At 42.3% G+C, this 16,190-nt stretch overlaps 1 protein-coding gene across 1 annotated transcript in view; it reads left to right on the top strand.

Annotated features, from left to right (window-relative positions):
- The first annotated feature begins 533 nt into the window (after positions 1 to 533).
- The window catches only part of ALK (ALK receptor tyrosine kinase), a 692,068-nt gene continuing 676,411 nt past the window's right edge, over positions 534 to 16,190 (top strand). Inside the window, exon 1 of the mRNA XM_072770669.1 lies at positions 534 to 2,079. Within this exon, the coding sequence (XP_072626770.1) occupies positions 1,365 to 2,079 (715 nt within the window). The 5' untranslated portion in view covers positions 534 to 1,364. The remainder of the gene's footprint in view (positions 2,080 to 16,190) is intronic.

The following is a 16,190-nucleotide window of genomic DNA, read 5'->3' on the forward strand; positions in this document are numbered from 1 at the left end:
CATATAATCTCTTAAATGCATAATTAGGGAGAGTGCTTGATTGCAAAGGCCTCTTCCAATCCTCCCATTTAATCCAAAACACGCTCCTGTTCACACAGCAGAGAAATAGGGCAGGGAATCTGGAGGAAGGGAAGGAAGGAGAGAGAGGCGAGAGGGATGGAGGGTGGAGGGAGGGCGGGGCGGGCCCTGTGCTTTTCTCAATGAATGCCGAGGCCTCTGCAGATTTGCATAGGAGCCCATGTCGCCGCGCCATTGGCTGGCGGGTGCGGGCGGGGCGGGGCGCGGGGGGGGTGGGCGTCGGAGCTCCGCCCCCGCCCCGCCCCCGCCGCGGCCCCGCCCCCCGCGCGAGCTCGCGCCTCCGCCAGCTGCAAGTGGCGGGCGCCCAGGCAGATGCGATCCAGCGGCTCCGGGGGCGGCAGCGGAGGAGGCAGCTGGCACATCCCGTCGCTGCTGTCCGGAGGGCCGCACAGCACAGAGGCGCCTTCCGGCCGCCCTCTGCCCAGCCACCTGAAGCCGGGGGGGGGGGGGGCGGCTGCCGGTGAGTGAGGAGGGGGCAGCGAGATTTGGGGCTCTTTTGCCCGGAATGCTTCCACTCGGCTGCTGCGGCCGGGGCCGCTTCGGTGCCCGAGAACTCTGAGCACACGAGACGCGGGAGAGCAGGGACGCTGCAAACTTGGCACGTCGGCGGCCCGAGCCTCCGCTGCACAGCGCGGGGGCTCGATTCAAGCCCAGAAGTTCAGCGAGCAGGTCAATCTGCAGACTTGAGGCTGCGGAGGGTTGCAGGAGGGCGCCCCAGAGAGCAACCCCTGCCCGCGGCTTTCCCCTCCACAGGGGAGAGAAGCTCAGGAGCCCAACGGAGCGCAGAGGAAGGGGCTGGGACAGCAGAGCGCTTGGAGCCATCGTCCCCAGCTGGAAAGTTGCGGAGGATTGGAGGCTGCTGCTGGAAGGCGGACAGACCACGGCTCAGACCGCGGGGGGCAGGAGAGGACGGCCCCCCACTGCCGCCTCCCTTCAACCATAGTAGTTTCTCTGGCTCCGGAGCGCAGCGAGCTACAGACGAAGGCGCGGCGCTCGTCGCTGCGCGCCAGAGGCACAGGGTCCCAGCTGCGGAGCCCCAGGCGCTCAGGGTCTCTTGACACGCCCCTGGGCTTCCAGCCCCATTGTACTGAGACTCCGGACTGCCTCCTTGCAGTTGGAGGAAAGCGAGAGGGTCGAGTGCACGCACAATACCCCCGAGATCAGCTGGAAGGAGCCGTTCCGGACTAAGGACTATTTGGAGACCCTTCTCATTTGAGGGGGAGTGAAGGGCGAGGCTGGATCCCAGCTAGTGGGGACACTAGTATAAACACCCCTTCTCTGGCGGGATGGGATCCGTAGGGCTCCTAGGGCTGCTGCTGCTGCGGCTCTCAGTGACAGCCTCGGGCTCCGGGGCCGGGACCGGGAGCGGGACCGGGAGCGGGACCGGGACCGGGACCGGCCAGCTCGTGGGTTCACCCGCCACGGGGCCGGCTCTGCAGCCTCGGGAGCCGCTCAGCTACTCACGTCTGCAGAGGAAGAGCCTGGCGGTGGACTTTGTCGTGCCCTCGCTCTTCCGCGTCTACGCCCGGGACCTGCTGCTGCCGCCTTGGTCCTCCTCGGAGCCCAGGGCCGGCTGGACGGAGGCGCGCGGCTCCCTGGCCCTCGACTGCGCCCCGCTGCTTCGGCTGCTGGGGCCACCGCCCGGGGTCTCCTGGGCCGAAGGCGCCAGCTCGCCGGCCCCGGCCCAGGCTCGGACGCTGACCAGGGTGCTGAAGGGCGGCTCGGTCCGCAAGCTCCGACGCGCCAAGCAGCTGGTGCTGGAGCTGGGAGAGGAGGCGATCCTTGAGGGCTGCGTCGGGCCCTCCCCCGAGGAGGTGACTGCGGGACTGCTCCAGTTCAACCTCAGCGAGCTGTTCAGCTGGTGGATTCGCCACGGCGAAGGACGGCTGAGGATCCGCCTGATGCCTGAGAAGAAGGCTTCGGCAGTGGGCAGAGAGGGAAGGCTGTCCGCGGCGATCCGCGCCTCCCAGCCCCGCCTTCTCTTCCAGATCTTGGGGACCGGTGAGCAGCTCCCGCCTGAATGTGGCGGAATTTGTATTTTGGGGCACATCAGTTTGCAACCACTTATCAACTAATCCCTGTTTCCAAAACCGCAGCCTCTGGTCCTTGGCTCTTTCTTCCTTCCACAAACTACCCTACCAATTAGACTAGATTTTATTTTCTTCTTGGACACAGTCACTCCCCATGGGTTTTATTTCTCCTCCAGCAACCAAGTTGGGAGAAAAGTTTTCTGTTCTTGGCAGAATGCCTTTTCTTCTACCAACTTACACCAGGTCCTAGCCAAAATTGGATGCACTTCTAATGACCCCCCCACTCTTTCCGAGACGGTTGAAATGACCTTATTATTTCCGTGTTCCAAGTTTAGTTCTAGATCCAATACTGCTGTCCCTCTTCCCTTCCCCTAGTTCTTCTTCCTGGCCGCCACAGAGGTGAAGAATGTGGTACACTTTCTCAGTGAATGTAGAACTCTTCTTCCTATCTCCAACCCCAGTCTGCAATCCGCTCTCAGACCCTTGTTTTTCCTCTTAGATACTGTTGGGAGAGCCCCAGAGGGACTAAGGAACATGGGACAGGAGGGAGATGTGAAGAGAGAGAGAGCAAAGTTGCCAAAATTCCATGAAGGCAGGAGAGACAGTAGTTGAATTCGCTTTTTCCTCCTGCCCTCCCCTTCCCCTTCCCTCTAACTCTTAGCTAGAATGTCTGCAGCAGCAGCAGCCCTGGATGACAGTCTCTGGCAGGCCTGTTTCACTGCAGATCTCTCTGCTGGAGACTCCTGAAATGAGGTTTCTGTTTCATTTACTCTCATTTTCTTCTCCATTCACTGAGTTGGGGGTGTGTGTGTGTAGGCACTTACTTCTAACTCTTTCCATAGTGTTCTTTGACTGGAAAACCAGGTGGTTTTGAATGGATGTTTCTCTCCTAAGACCACTGGGGAAAGGCTTAGTGAATAAAATGTACAATGTAAATGAATGAGAAAGCACAGAAAAGAAATCGTGCCTTTTAAAAGCCTACACTAATTCCATTGAGCAAACCCAGCATCTTTTCTATCATTCTCATCATCAGAAATAAATGAAATTTTTATGCTCTGTTGGTTACTAATGTCTAGTATTAATTGGATGGGAAGCACTGAAAAGAGCCCACTGTAGAGCTACAAGTATCTGCTGTGCTTGTCCCAGCATACTCCCACACATACCCAGTACTCACCTGCAGCAGGGATATTTAGGAGCTGAGGTTCTTCAGTCTTTGCACAAAAAAAAACATACTGGTATGTGGGTCCCCAAGGAAAACAGAGTCTGGATGCATATTTCAGCATTAGCATTGGTGGCATTGGCACCTAAAACGACTCTTTCGTGTTCAGTGCTGGAATTTATATTAAGAGGCAGAATTTATAGTAAGAGACAGGGTCTGATGAGTTTGATGGTACCTTCTGTGAACTGAGATAGGAGACCAATACTGTTGTCTCACCACAGATACTTTTGTGAAGAACAGCTGTGCTTTAATGTCATCCCGGGTTCTGTGGTTTATACATGCCACATTCTCTTTTAGCGCCTCATGTTCTTGTAATGAATATAAAAATTACTTCTCTGGAAATGTGGATTTTCTTCTCCTTTCATGTCTATGAGCATCTCTGGAGCTTTCCTGTCACCTCTTGTCTGATGACCATAGGCCCAGCAGTCTAGATTGGCTATTGTGAGATGTTGGTGACAGATAAAAGGGGTCCTTTCTATAGCCCTGAACTTTCCTACTATAAACAGGCAGATTGCATGAAGTTATCAGTGGGTGTCTCTGAAGAGTCACCTGCTTAGTGCATTTGAAGAATATACTCCACTCAAGCCTTAGGTAAGGAGTTGAAGCTGCTGAGCAGGGGAGTTTCGTGTAGAGAGGAGTGTACTTCAAGAGGTTCTTTGCTACTGACAGTAGGGGAGCTCTGAGTGTCTCAAGTCCTCCCTCAGCATCCTAGTCCATTTTGCAGTTGGACCAAGGCCTTATGCATCATTTGACACATCCAGCAATGCTGTTTTCAGAAAGAGCCAGGATTCTGTCATTAACAAGGCTAGAGATTTTGGCCAAGTATTTTTCAGCAGCATTGGGATCAAATGGTTATTGATGGGATCAAATAAGACACTAAGTGTAACTGGATGAGCTCCCCATGACCTCCAGAGAGACAGACAGCTTATTGAAAAGCACTTCGGGCCTTGCGGTGATCACACTTGGAACAGGCTGGTCTCTCCAGCTCTGAGGCATATACTATTTTCAGTTAGGTGACTAGTCCATGCAGGACTAGTCTCTTCCCTTACCACTGTATTGCCCTCAGCCTCATTCAGATATGGTTTCCACTGCAGACCTCCCCATGGAGGGAGTGGACATACCCTGCTATATATCATGTGCCATGTTTGGGGCAACATAAATCACGTGGTTCCATTCATTTTTTTTTTCTGTATGAAAATTAAAGCTTAGGTTCTTACACTTGGATTGATTTTACTGTTTATTGTGTTTAAGGAAATATATAGTTTTTTTATATAGTTTTTATATAGTTTTGTGTTGTAGAAAAGGCATTTAACTCTTTTGTGCTGTAGGATCTTCAAATATACAAAGGGAAAAGAGGCACAACTCACCTAATTTCTCTCTGCTTCTATCCAAAGGACTGGTGGCCTGGTCTAGAGGGGGCACAAGCATGTTGATAGGTCTAACTGTGAGGAAGGTAGAGGAGAGGAAGGGTATACTGCCAGTTGCCCCTGTGGTGAGTGGCCTGCAGCAACCCATTTGTCTTAGACTGAAGATAGCTTCCTGAATCTGAACAGGACTCTGACTAGGGATGTGATAGAAATGGAAAAGCACCCAGTTCAGGATAAAGCAGTAACTTTGTATTGCTTGTGGTTTGGGACATCCGAGAGGATGAGAGGAGGCCTGAGAGCCCTCATAAAGCATGACATGCTAATGTTTTTTTCTTCGTGGGTTGCTTTGAATTCATAAAGTATTTTTGATCGGTATTTCAAAGGCTGAGACAGCTCCCCACAGCACTCATTCATGGAGAGTAGAAGGGGTAGAAAGGTAGAAAGACCATTGCTAGGACCATGTGAATTTTGGTGTATCATTCTGGAATAGTCCAAACCTCAGAAAAGATGTCTGCCTGGAGGCTGCCACATTGGTCACAGCCTCAACTTGTAACCTGGTTTGTCATCTTGCTTCTGCCATCCCCCAAGCAATATTTACTTGTGGGATAAGAGGACCTGTTTTTCTTTAAGCACCACCCCCCGCTCACTCCAGGAAAGGGGGATATGACTGGGGATTTTACATGTACCATGGAGAGGCCTGAGAAACTTAAAGTAGATGTATGCAATTTAATCCATCTGACCCTTCACCTCACATATCTGTCAGTCCTTTCCGATTTCATTTCTGGAGAGGGCAAAGAGAGCCAAGGAAGATAGAAAAGAAATTTGAGCTCCCAGAAGGGATATCAGTTATTGGAGGTGAATTGGGAGAGTTGGAACTAGTCCAGAGAAGAGCAGAGAGCTGATTTAAGAGTTGAAGGGACCGATTTATGGTGAAAGATGAAAAGAATTAAATATATATGGCTGAGCAAAGTGGCAATGAAGGGAGAGCCATGGTAACAATCTACAAATCTCTGAAGAGGGAGAGGCCATGAAGGAGAAGAGTTATATAGTGTGGCCCATAGAAGTAATAAGATGAGACTCGCAGAAGGAAACTTCAGGGTAGATATCAGGGAAACCTTATTTTCTGAAATTGATATTCCTCTGACTATGGAATGGAATTCCAGGGGAGCAAAGAGTCAGGTGAGATATGGGTCAGATAAGCCACAGCATTCATAATTAATCAGTTTTGTATTTGGAAATGTTGAGAAGCTGCAACAGGCAGGGGAGCTGGGATGGGGAACCACAGCAGGAATCAGGATCTTTCAGAATTCAACTCTCAGGAGACTTTGGATGTTGGTGTTTCTAGTCGGAAAAGACAAGAATTGCACATGTATCTTTGAAATTGGATGACACATGCTTACAAGAAGATTGCTAAGTGAAAAAAATATTTTGAAATTACTGGGTTTATTTACCTCTGCTCCCAAACTGACACTGAGTATTTCTCTAGGTTGTTGTCTGTCTATCCACTGGGGAGGAGGTCTCACATAGGGTATTATGCATCTAAGGTGCATCTCTAGTGTGTGTGTGTCATCAAGCCATTGGGCGGGGCAGAAGGACCTGGATCTTGAGAAGATAAGAACATTTCTGGATTTGGTGGATTCCTACTGGCTACTTGAAAACCCTGTGACATGCTGAGAATATATATGGCTGTTAGAGAGATGAAGCTCATCTAAATCCATTTGATCTTCTCACAAATTTACCAAAGAAAAAGAAGAAAAGCCCACGAGGGCTTTGTGTGCATGTGTGCATGATTAATGTGTTATCATTAATAAACATGAATGCTCTTATAAGAAAGTGTGTCTTCTGAAGGACAAGGGTGACTGGCTTGCGAGCGGGAGAGGAAAAGAGGGAACGTTATATCAGCAGAAGTTGTAGCCCCTGCCATTCTTAGGATTACTGCCTGATAACCTCACTTAGTGGGCATTGGCCCAGTCTGATTCATAAAAGACATTTTGACTTTCTTTATAACCATTATTAATATTCTGTTACAGTTGAATGGGACTTTATAAAAAACTTTCAAATTTATTTTTTTCCCCAATCTTTTAGAAGGCAAGTATTTGTTTTATTTTATAAATGGAGTAACTGGAAGCCAGCTATTTGATAAGAGTTTTTCTTTTTCTTTTTTAAAAATCACTTATTTTAGAGAAAGAGAGACAGGGACAGAGACAGAGACAGAGAACACAAATAGGGAGGGGCAGAAGGAGAGAGGGAGAGAGAATGTCAAGCAGATTCCCTGCTGAGTGTGGAGGCTGATGCAGGCCTTGATCCCACAACCTGTGAAATCATGACCTGAGCCAAAATCAGAAGTCAGATACTAAACCAACTGAGCCACCAGATGCCCTGATAACATTTTTTCAAGGTAAAAGTGGCACACCTAGAAACTGTCACGTATGTATTGAGAGGTTATGTGATGCTAGATGTTGTGTGCTAGATACTGACTAGTACTACATATTTTTTTTGCCTTCAAATTATGGCTCTTTTCACTAAAGGAATCATCCCAAGATGCAGATTATAAATAACAAAGACATGTAAATAGATGAAAAGCTTTACATTATCCTTGTCAGAAGCCCATGCAATGAATACTTGGTGTTCAATACCCATAACTTGAGAAAGTTCTTTAAAATCTTTTATTTTCTTAAAATCTTTGAGTCCCAGTTTCATCATTAGCAAAATAGTGATAGTAATAGTTCTTATCTCAAGATGTCATGTATATTAAATTAGAAGATACATGTAAATCTGTAACCCAGTGTCCGACATAATAAAGTGCTCCATCAATATGAACCATTAATTTTTTCCTGGCAGCAGCAACACTCTAGTGTCTGGTTGTGCAGGTTGTATACTCTATAACTCCAAGAATTTCATATACATTTTAGTTTATCTAAATGGTGCCATCTGGGGTTGTGCACTCCTTATGTATGGCCACATGTGGTGACCCTGGCAGCAGCAGTTGTAATATTGTGGGCTCCCATGCAACTAACTTCTAATTTCTGAGATAAGAAGTGGGATCCAGTGGAAATGGGGAGAGTGACCAGGGTGATAGATAGTTCCTATTGTCTTACCCAGAAATGTGGGTAAGGAGAATTGAGGTGTGGTATTTATTTCATTTCTATCAATTATATCCTCAAAGGTCTTTTGACCTTGGATTTGGTTCAGAGATTCAAGCAGCATATTCATAATCCAGTTATTTTGTTTTTTTACACAAAGAAAGCAAGCCCTACCTTTATGAAAGTATGAAGTTTAATGATGAAGAAAAAAGATAGAAGCATTACAGAACAGTAGTTTTCAGATGGTGGATCTTTTTTAACTGAGAGTGATGTGTGCAGTTCAAGCCCCTCTGTGCGAGAGAGGTGCTGGTTCACTGACACCTGGTAATTTCTTTGTTATAATTAGCTGGAGTTGTGCCCTTTCCTTACATTTCTGGCTTCACCATTCCTTGTTGAGTGGAAGGCAGGAGAAAGATGGAAGGTGCCAACCGGTTCATGGACATGAGCCCATTAAGAGCATTTAGACCTTTCAGATTCCATGGAGACACATAGCCCAGGGACTTGAGTAGGAGGCTGCCTCCAGAAAGTGCCTCAACCTAAAAGAGGCTGTGAAGCACCCATATAGCATTTTATAGTTTTTTTTTTTTGAGCCATGGCTGAGCCATTGCTTTTAAAAGATGCATGTGGACATTATTTCTGCCTGGGAGTAGGAGGAGAATAGGGCATTTTTGTGAGGATGGCTATAGGTCCAGAGGTTATGTGATAAGAGGTGCACTAGGGGTATCTTCTTTCTTAAAGTCATCTAGTCTAGGGTGTGGCCAGTGTTTCTTAACCTAGTGATGGCCTGGGTTTTTTCACATGGGCCAAGGTGTGAGAAGGGAGCTGTATAAAAGAGTGTTTTCCTGGTGGGGAGGTGGGGAGGAGATAGGAGGTATCTTAATACCTTTCTGGCTGAGTCAGATTTCTCACAAAACAACTTTTCTTATTCAGTAAATTTTGTGACGAACTTTCTAGCTGGGCTGTTACAATCTTGGATCCTTTCCAGGGAAAATTCTCTCAGATTCACTTGATGAATATAGGCATTCCAGAATGTGGGAAGTCCCAGAACTGGGCAGTAGGAGAGCTCCATTGGGGCAGATATATCCAACCACTTGGTTAATTAAGAGTCTTTGTTTCTTGAACTCTACTTTTGTGGTGACATAGCAACAGGTACATGGAGAGGTGGGCAGTGAGAACTCCCTGGAGTAAAGAAAAGGCTAAAGAGAAGATCTAAAAACAAAAACAAAGAAAATCTAAGCAAGCTTAAAGGAAATCAGGCAACTAGCCAGATGAAGTCAAAAGGAAACATTAAACTATTGACTCTGTTTTTCTTCTTATTTATCTTTTATTCCATTTTCATTGGAATATGGTTCATGAGGGTGGGCACAGGAAGGTCTCCTTTATAGATCCTTTCCACATTTTCAGACCATGTAATTTAAGGAAGTGTTCTGTGGTGGAGGGAACACTAGATTAGGAGCTAGAAGACTTAGATCCTATTATGATGGCCTTTGATTGGCTTTGACATCTTGTCAAAGCTCGTCATCTTCCTGACATCTTCCTTAAACTCGTCAAACCTCTGGGACTTTCATTCTAAAAGGAGGAAATACAGAACTTGTCCTGACTACCTCATGGAGTCTCTGTGAACATTATATAAAATAACCTACGTGAAAGATTCTAGTCTGGATTATTCAGAAAGAAATATGTAAGTCAGTAGAAAAACAAATGTGTACAAGATCATAAAAAGTGCTGAGATTCTACTTTATCAATTCACAATGTCAACCAATCCTTGGCATTAGGGAGCAGTAGTGCCAGGTCCCAGATTTTGAGGTAGGCATTGGGCTTCATTTAAGAGGTCAGTAGTCCTGAAAAGTGGTTATGTGGCCTCTTCCCATGGTTTCTGAAAATGAGGTCCTTTCATTGTAATTTTTCCCAATTCCAAACTTTCCTGAAAATGAATCTCTGGTTGTGGGACATAATAATTCGCATTACAACATCAGAGAATTATTTTTTAATTTTTACTTGTATTTTTTAATACAGTGATGTTCATTGAATGTGTTAATCTCATGTATAGCTTGATTATAATTCACATATAAAGCATCCATATAATCACTATCCAGATAAAGATTCAGAACATTTCTAATGTCCCAGGAAGTCCCTGTATAAGCCGTTGTGTAGACATATGTTGTCAGTTCTCTTAAATTGATTTTGGAATTGCTGGATTTTTTGGTAAATGTATGTTTAACTTTATAGGAAATTGACAAACTATTTTTACAAGCAGTTATACCACTTTATACTCCCGCCAGTAATGTCTGGGAATTCTTGAGAATACTTGATACTGTCAACTTGTGGCAGTATCTTGTGGTTTTAGTGTATATTTTATTTAGTGTTGGTTATCTAATATTGCATAGGAAGTTAGCTCAAAAATTAGTGGTTCAAAATAATAATAACAATTTATCCTTCATAGTTCCTGTGAGTTAGGAATTTGAGAGTAGCTTGACTAGGTGTTTTTTGCTTGGAGTCTCTCATGAGATAGCAATCAGTAACAACCAAAGATGCAGTCCTCTGAAATCTTTTTTTTTTTTTTAAGATTTTACTTATTTATTCATGAGAGACACAGAGAGAGACAGACAGAGACACAGGCAGAGGGAGAAGTAGGCTCCCTGTAGGGAGCCCGAGGTGGGACTGGATCCCAGGACCCCAGGACACGCTGGGAGCTGAAGGCAGGCGCTTAACCGCTGAGCCACCCAGGCGTCCCAGTCCTCTAAAATCTTGACTGGAGCTGTAACATCTTCTTATGTGGTGCCTTACACAAAAGGCTAGCAAGCTGATGCTGGCTAGGGGTGGGAGGTCTTATTTCTTCTCCAGGAATTCCTGTCTGTAGGCTGCTGGAGCAACCTTGTAACCTGGTGTCTAGCTTCCCTGACAGTGAGCATCTATTGAGATAATATGATCTTTTTTAGGTGTAAATATTATGAATCAGAGTGTTTGATTTTCAAATGTTGAATTAGTTTCATATTCTCAGGATAAACCCCACATGGTCATGATGTATTATCCTTTTTATGTATTGCTGGATCAGCTCACTAATACCTTGTTGCCGATTTCTGCATCTGTGTTCATGAAGATTATTGGTCTGTAGTTTTCTTGTTTCTGACAGGCATGGGTAATGCTGGGTACATAAAATGAGTTGTGAAGTGCTCCTTCAATTTTTCCTGGAAGAGAATGGTAATTTTTTCTTTCATGAATTTTTGTTTAGTAAAATTTGCCAGTGAGGACATCTTGGCTTGGTATGGTCATTGCTGGAAAGTTTTATAATTATATTTTTAAAATAATTATATGATTATTCTGATTATTTCTTTTTGAATGAACTTTAGCAGTTTGTATTCATCAGGAAATTGGTTCATTTTATCTATATTGCTGAATTAATGCAAGTAAAATCGTTCACAATATTCTCCCTATTATTTTTTTATGTCTGTAGGGTTTGTAGTGATGTCCTCTCTTTCATGCTTGATATTGGTAATTTATATCATCTCTTTTTTCTTCCTGGTCATTCTGGCTAGAGGCTTACCAATTGTATTGACTTCTTCCCCCCCAAAAACACTTTTTTGTGATATTTATTTCCTATGCTATCTTTATTTCATTTTCATTGATTTCTGCTCTTATTTTATTATTTTTCCTTCATTTTGTTTGCCTTGGGTTTAAATTTTCTTTCTGTTTCTAGTTTCTTATGTTGAAAGCTCTCATTGATTTGAGACCTTTCTTCTTTTTCTATTGTAAGTATGTAATGGAAAAATTTTCCCTAATAATTCAGTTTAGCAACATCATACAAATTTTGTTATGTTGTAATGAAATTTACTTTCTATTCAATTAAAATATTTAAAAATTTTCCATTTGGTGTTCTTTTGACTCATAGTTATATATGTGTCTTTTATTTCCGAATATTTGGAGATTTTCCAGATACCTTTCTCTTCTTGATTTCTAGTCTAATTCTGATATAGTCTGAGAACATATCACAGGTTTGATTTGAGTTATTTAAAATTTGTTAAAGTTTGTTTTATGCCTCAGACTATGGTGTATCTTGTTGAATGTTCCATGTTCCACACTTTAAAAGAACATTTTTTTTTGCTATTATTTGGTGTAGTGTTCATCAATGTCAATTAGATCAATTTGGTTAAGAGTTGTTCGGGTCTTTGGTACCCTTACTTATTTTTGTCTATTTGCTCTTTTCATTACCAAAAGAGGACTCCTAATGTCTCTAAATTTTGTTTTGTCTACTTTTCCTTTCAATTCTATCATTTTTTTACTTCATGTATTTTGAAGCCCTATTATTAGGTGCCTACACATTTAGGATTGACTCATTTCTTGATGATTTGACTCTATTATTGTACAATATGTCTTTTTATTCCTGGTGATACTCATATTTTGAAAGTTATTTTGATTGATATTAATATAGCCTCTCAGGTTTCTTTTGATTATTGCTTCTGTGGTATATCTCTTCCATCCTCTTACTTTTAACCTATATCTTTATATTTACAGTGAGTTTCTTCTAGAAAAGATATTATTGGATATTGTGTGATTTTTAAACATTTAATCTGATAGTCTTTGTCTTTTACTTGGTCTTTTAGGCCACTTGTATTTAATGTTATAATTGATGTGGTTGGATTTATGTCTACCATTTTGTTTTTGTTGTTTGTCTCTCTATTTTTGTTCCTCTTTTTGCTCTCTTGACATCTTTTGAGTTATTTGAGTATTTTTTAGTATTTCAGTTTCAACTTATGTATTAGTTTTTTGGCTATATCTCTGTATTATTATTTTAATGGTTGCTCTAGAGATTACATCTATGTGTTATATATGTAAGCTATAGTTATATATACATATATACACATTCCTATACATCATATATATGTATATATAAACTCTCATAGTTTACTTCAAGTTGACATTTTAGTACTTTAAGTAAGATATAGAGCCTTATAACCATATAGGTCCCTTTGCCCTCCCTCTTTGTTATAGTTTTCATAAGTGCTGTATCTACATAATTTAAAACTCTGCTATATATATATATACTATGTGTATAAACTTTTAGCAGTTATACATATTTTATATAATTTATATAATTTAAGAGGGGCAAACTAGTCCTTTATATTTATCCAGATATATAACACTTTCTTACTCTTCCTTGGTTTCTGAAGTTCCAATTTCCTGTTTTGTCATTTTCCTTCAATCTAAAAAACTTACTTTTTCATTTCTTTTAGAGCAGTTCTGCTGACAACAAATTTGCTTAATTTTCCTTTATCTGAAGATGTCCTTATTTCACCTTTATTTCTGAATTGTGGCTTGACAGGTCTTTTCTTTTTACACCTTAAGAATGCTGTTCTTCTGTCCCTCATAGTTTCTGATAAGCATTCTGCCATTAAATTGTTCTTCCCTATATGTAGCTGTTTTCAAGATTTTTTCTTTAGTTTTCAGAAGTTTGATTATTTGATTATGATGACTCTGTGAATGGTTTTATTTGACCATATGCTGTTTGTAGTCTGTTGAGATTCTTGAATCTGTAAGTTTACATCTTTTATGAAACCTGGTGAGTTTTCAGCTATTATTTCCTCATTTTTTTCTGCAGTAATACTTTCTCCCCTCCTCTGGGACTCTAGTTACACAACTTTTAGATCTTTTGCTACTGTCTCACATTCTTTTGAGACTCTGCTGATTTCTTTTTTCAACATTTATCTCTCTGTTCTGTAGATCGGACAGTTTCTAAGATTTTTTCTTTGAGTTTACTGACTCTTCCTCTGTTTCCATTTTGCTGTAATTTTTATTATTACTAGATATATTTTTCAGTTAAAGGTTTCTATTTTAAAAAATATTTTTTTGAAAGATTGTATTTATTTATTCATGAGAGTCACAGAGAGAGCGGCAGAGACATAGTCAGAGGGAGAAGCAGGCTCCCTGTGGGGAGCCTGATCCGGAACTTGATCCCAGGACCCTGGAATCATGACCTGAGCCAAAGGCAGATGCTCAACAACTGAGCCACCCAGGTTCTCCTAAAAATAATTTCTATTTCCCTACTTAGAATTACCTTTTCATCAATTTTCCAGAATTTTTACTTTTCCCTCTTGGAACACAGTTACAACAGATAGCTTCTTAAAGTCTTTGATCATTTTAACATCTGGATCATCTTGTTATTGGCATTTGTTGATTATATTTACCTTTAAGAATCGGCTGAATAATAATAATGGCTGAATGATATTCCATTGTGTATCCATACCACATCTTCTTTATCCATTCTCAGCCAATGACATTTGGGCTCTTTCTATAGTTATTCAGCCATCAAAAATAATTAAATCTTGCGAGTTGCAATGACATGAATGGAGCTAGAGTGTATTATTCTAAGTGAAATAAATCAGTCAGAGAAAGACAAATAGCATATGATCTTACTTCATTGTGGAAGTTAAAAAAGAAAACAGATGAACTTTTGGAAAGGGGAAAGAAAAAAAGGATAGATGGAAACAAGCCATAAATGACTCTTAATGATAGAGAACAAACTGAGGGTAGATGGAGGGAGGTGGGCAGGTGATGGGCTAGATGGGTGATGGGGATTAAGGAGGGCACTTGTGATGAGCACTGGGCATTGTATGTAAGTGATGAATCACTGCATTCTTCTCCAGAAACCAATATTGCACTGTTTGGTAACTAGCAAAATTTAAATTAAAAAAACCCCCACAACTGGTCATTTGTTTTGTTTTGCTTTTGTATGTTGAGTAATTTTGCATCATATTCATGATTGAACATCATGTTGTTTGGTCTGAGACCTGGGTGTATTTTAAATCTGTTTTTTTTTTTCTTAAAGCCTTTATTATGCTGCTTTGAGTCTGTCCATACATGTGCTGCTCAGAGATGAGCTGGGACCCTAGGCCAGTTTCTTCACAGAATTAGCATATTTCTGTCTCTTCCCTATGGAATTCTTCCTTAAGCTCAATTTTACCTATCTGTATTACTTATGCACAATTTGTGCAACAGGGGCTATTCTTGGGGGGAAATAGGGAGATAATAAAGAGAAACAAATCAGGAATTCTCTTGATACTCTGGCCTGAAGTGCCCTCTCTTCCCAATCCCCTGACCTGAAAGATGTGGTTTCTAATAGGTTCTCTGAGTTGTGGCTGCTGACATTGCCACACATGCTGACTCTGCTGAGAGCTCACTATCATGAGATGAGAGAGAGAAAAAAGGAGGAAAAAAACAAAGAAGTAGAGATTTCCCTTTGTACTCTCTGGATCACAGGGTTCTCTTTTTTTGGCCTTGTGGCCAAAAAGAAAAGATTTCTGTGGGCATTTTACCCATCCTTGGTACCATCACCCTAGCTTTGCTGGGTGTCCACGTTTAGTTCACAGATGCAAGAGAAAAGAAGTAAAAACAGAAGACTCACCTTCATATCAATTGCTCTTCCAGATTTTGACTCTCTTCCTCAATATTCCTTGTTCTATTTATTTTTCAGAGTCTCCCCACCCCTGCTTTCTTTTATTGTATTTTGTCCAGAGTTCTTGGTTGTAAGCAGAAGGATAAATACAATTTAGTGGGCTTACTCCATCATGCTGCACTGGAAGTCCCTCATTCCTTTTTGGAATCAGAGTTTCCATCAACAATATTTTTCTTTTATTCCCTCTTTCCCATGTCAGGGTGTGGTAACTGCTTCCAGGCAGAAAATCAGGACAGTGCTAGGGCCTACCACATTTATTTTCCTTCTCTCCTGTTCTACTGATTATCCCATGAGAACAGTTTTTTTTTCCCACATATTTTGTCCAGTTTCACAGTTGTTTATTACAAAAGGGCTAGTCGAGTGCTTGTTACTTTATCATGGCTGAAAGCCTACAAAATGAACTTTGAGATCATGGCCATGTTGGCTTCTCTCCATATACACCATCTAGATCTGTGTGAGAGGTGCTCACCAAATGGAAGTTAGACAGGGGAATCCTCTGTATAAGTATCTATAAATCTGGACTTCTGCCTGAAGAAATGCTTATTTATTGGTTCACTTTTTTTTTTTTTAACTGAGCACTTACCAAGTTGAATGGAGCAAAGTGTGTTTCTCCCAGGAGTTCACAAACTAGGTGGGGGAGAGGAGGCAGACAAGGAATGCTAATAAATAATTCCAGGGAATGGCAGTACTTGATGCTGAAGAAAGGATGCAGATGGTTATAGTGGTTCAGGGGAGGCTTGGAGATGTCAGTTCCTGCTAGGGCAATTAGAGATAGCTTCATTCCATTCCTCTAGGTCTCAAAAACCATATCCGGAAAGGCTGATAATTCTACTTGCTCAGTGCCTGGAAGGAGGGGTGAAGTTCCTCCAAGACAGAAAATTATAGGTTTGGAATTTCAGAAAGAATAAACTTACTGCCTTTTTGGCAGGGGGTCAGGTCACAGGACATCTACTAAGAATGATG

The sequence above is a fragment of the Canis lupus genome, chromosome 12, assembly GCF_048164855.1.
Source record: "Canis lupus baileyi chromosome 12, mCanLup2.hap1, whole genome shotgun sequence".
Lineage (NCBI taxonomy): Eukaryota > Metazoa > Chordata > Mammalia > Carnivora > Canidae > Canis > Canis lupus.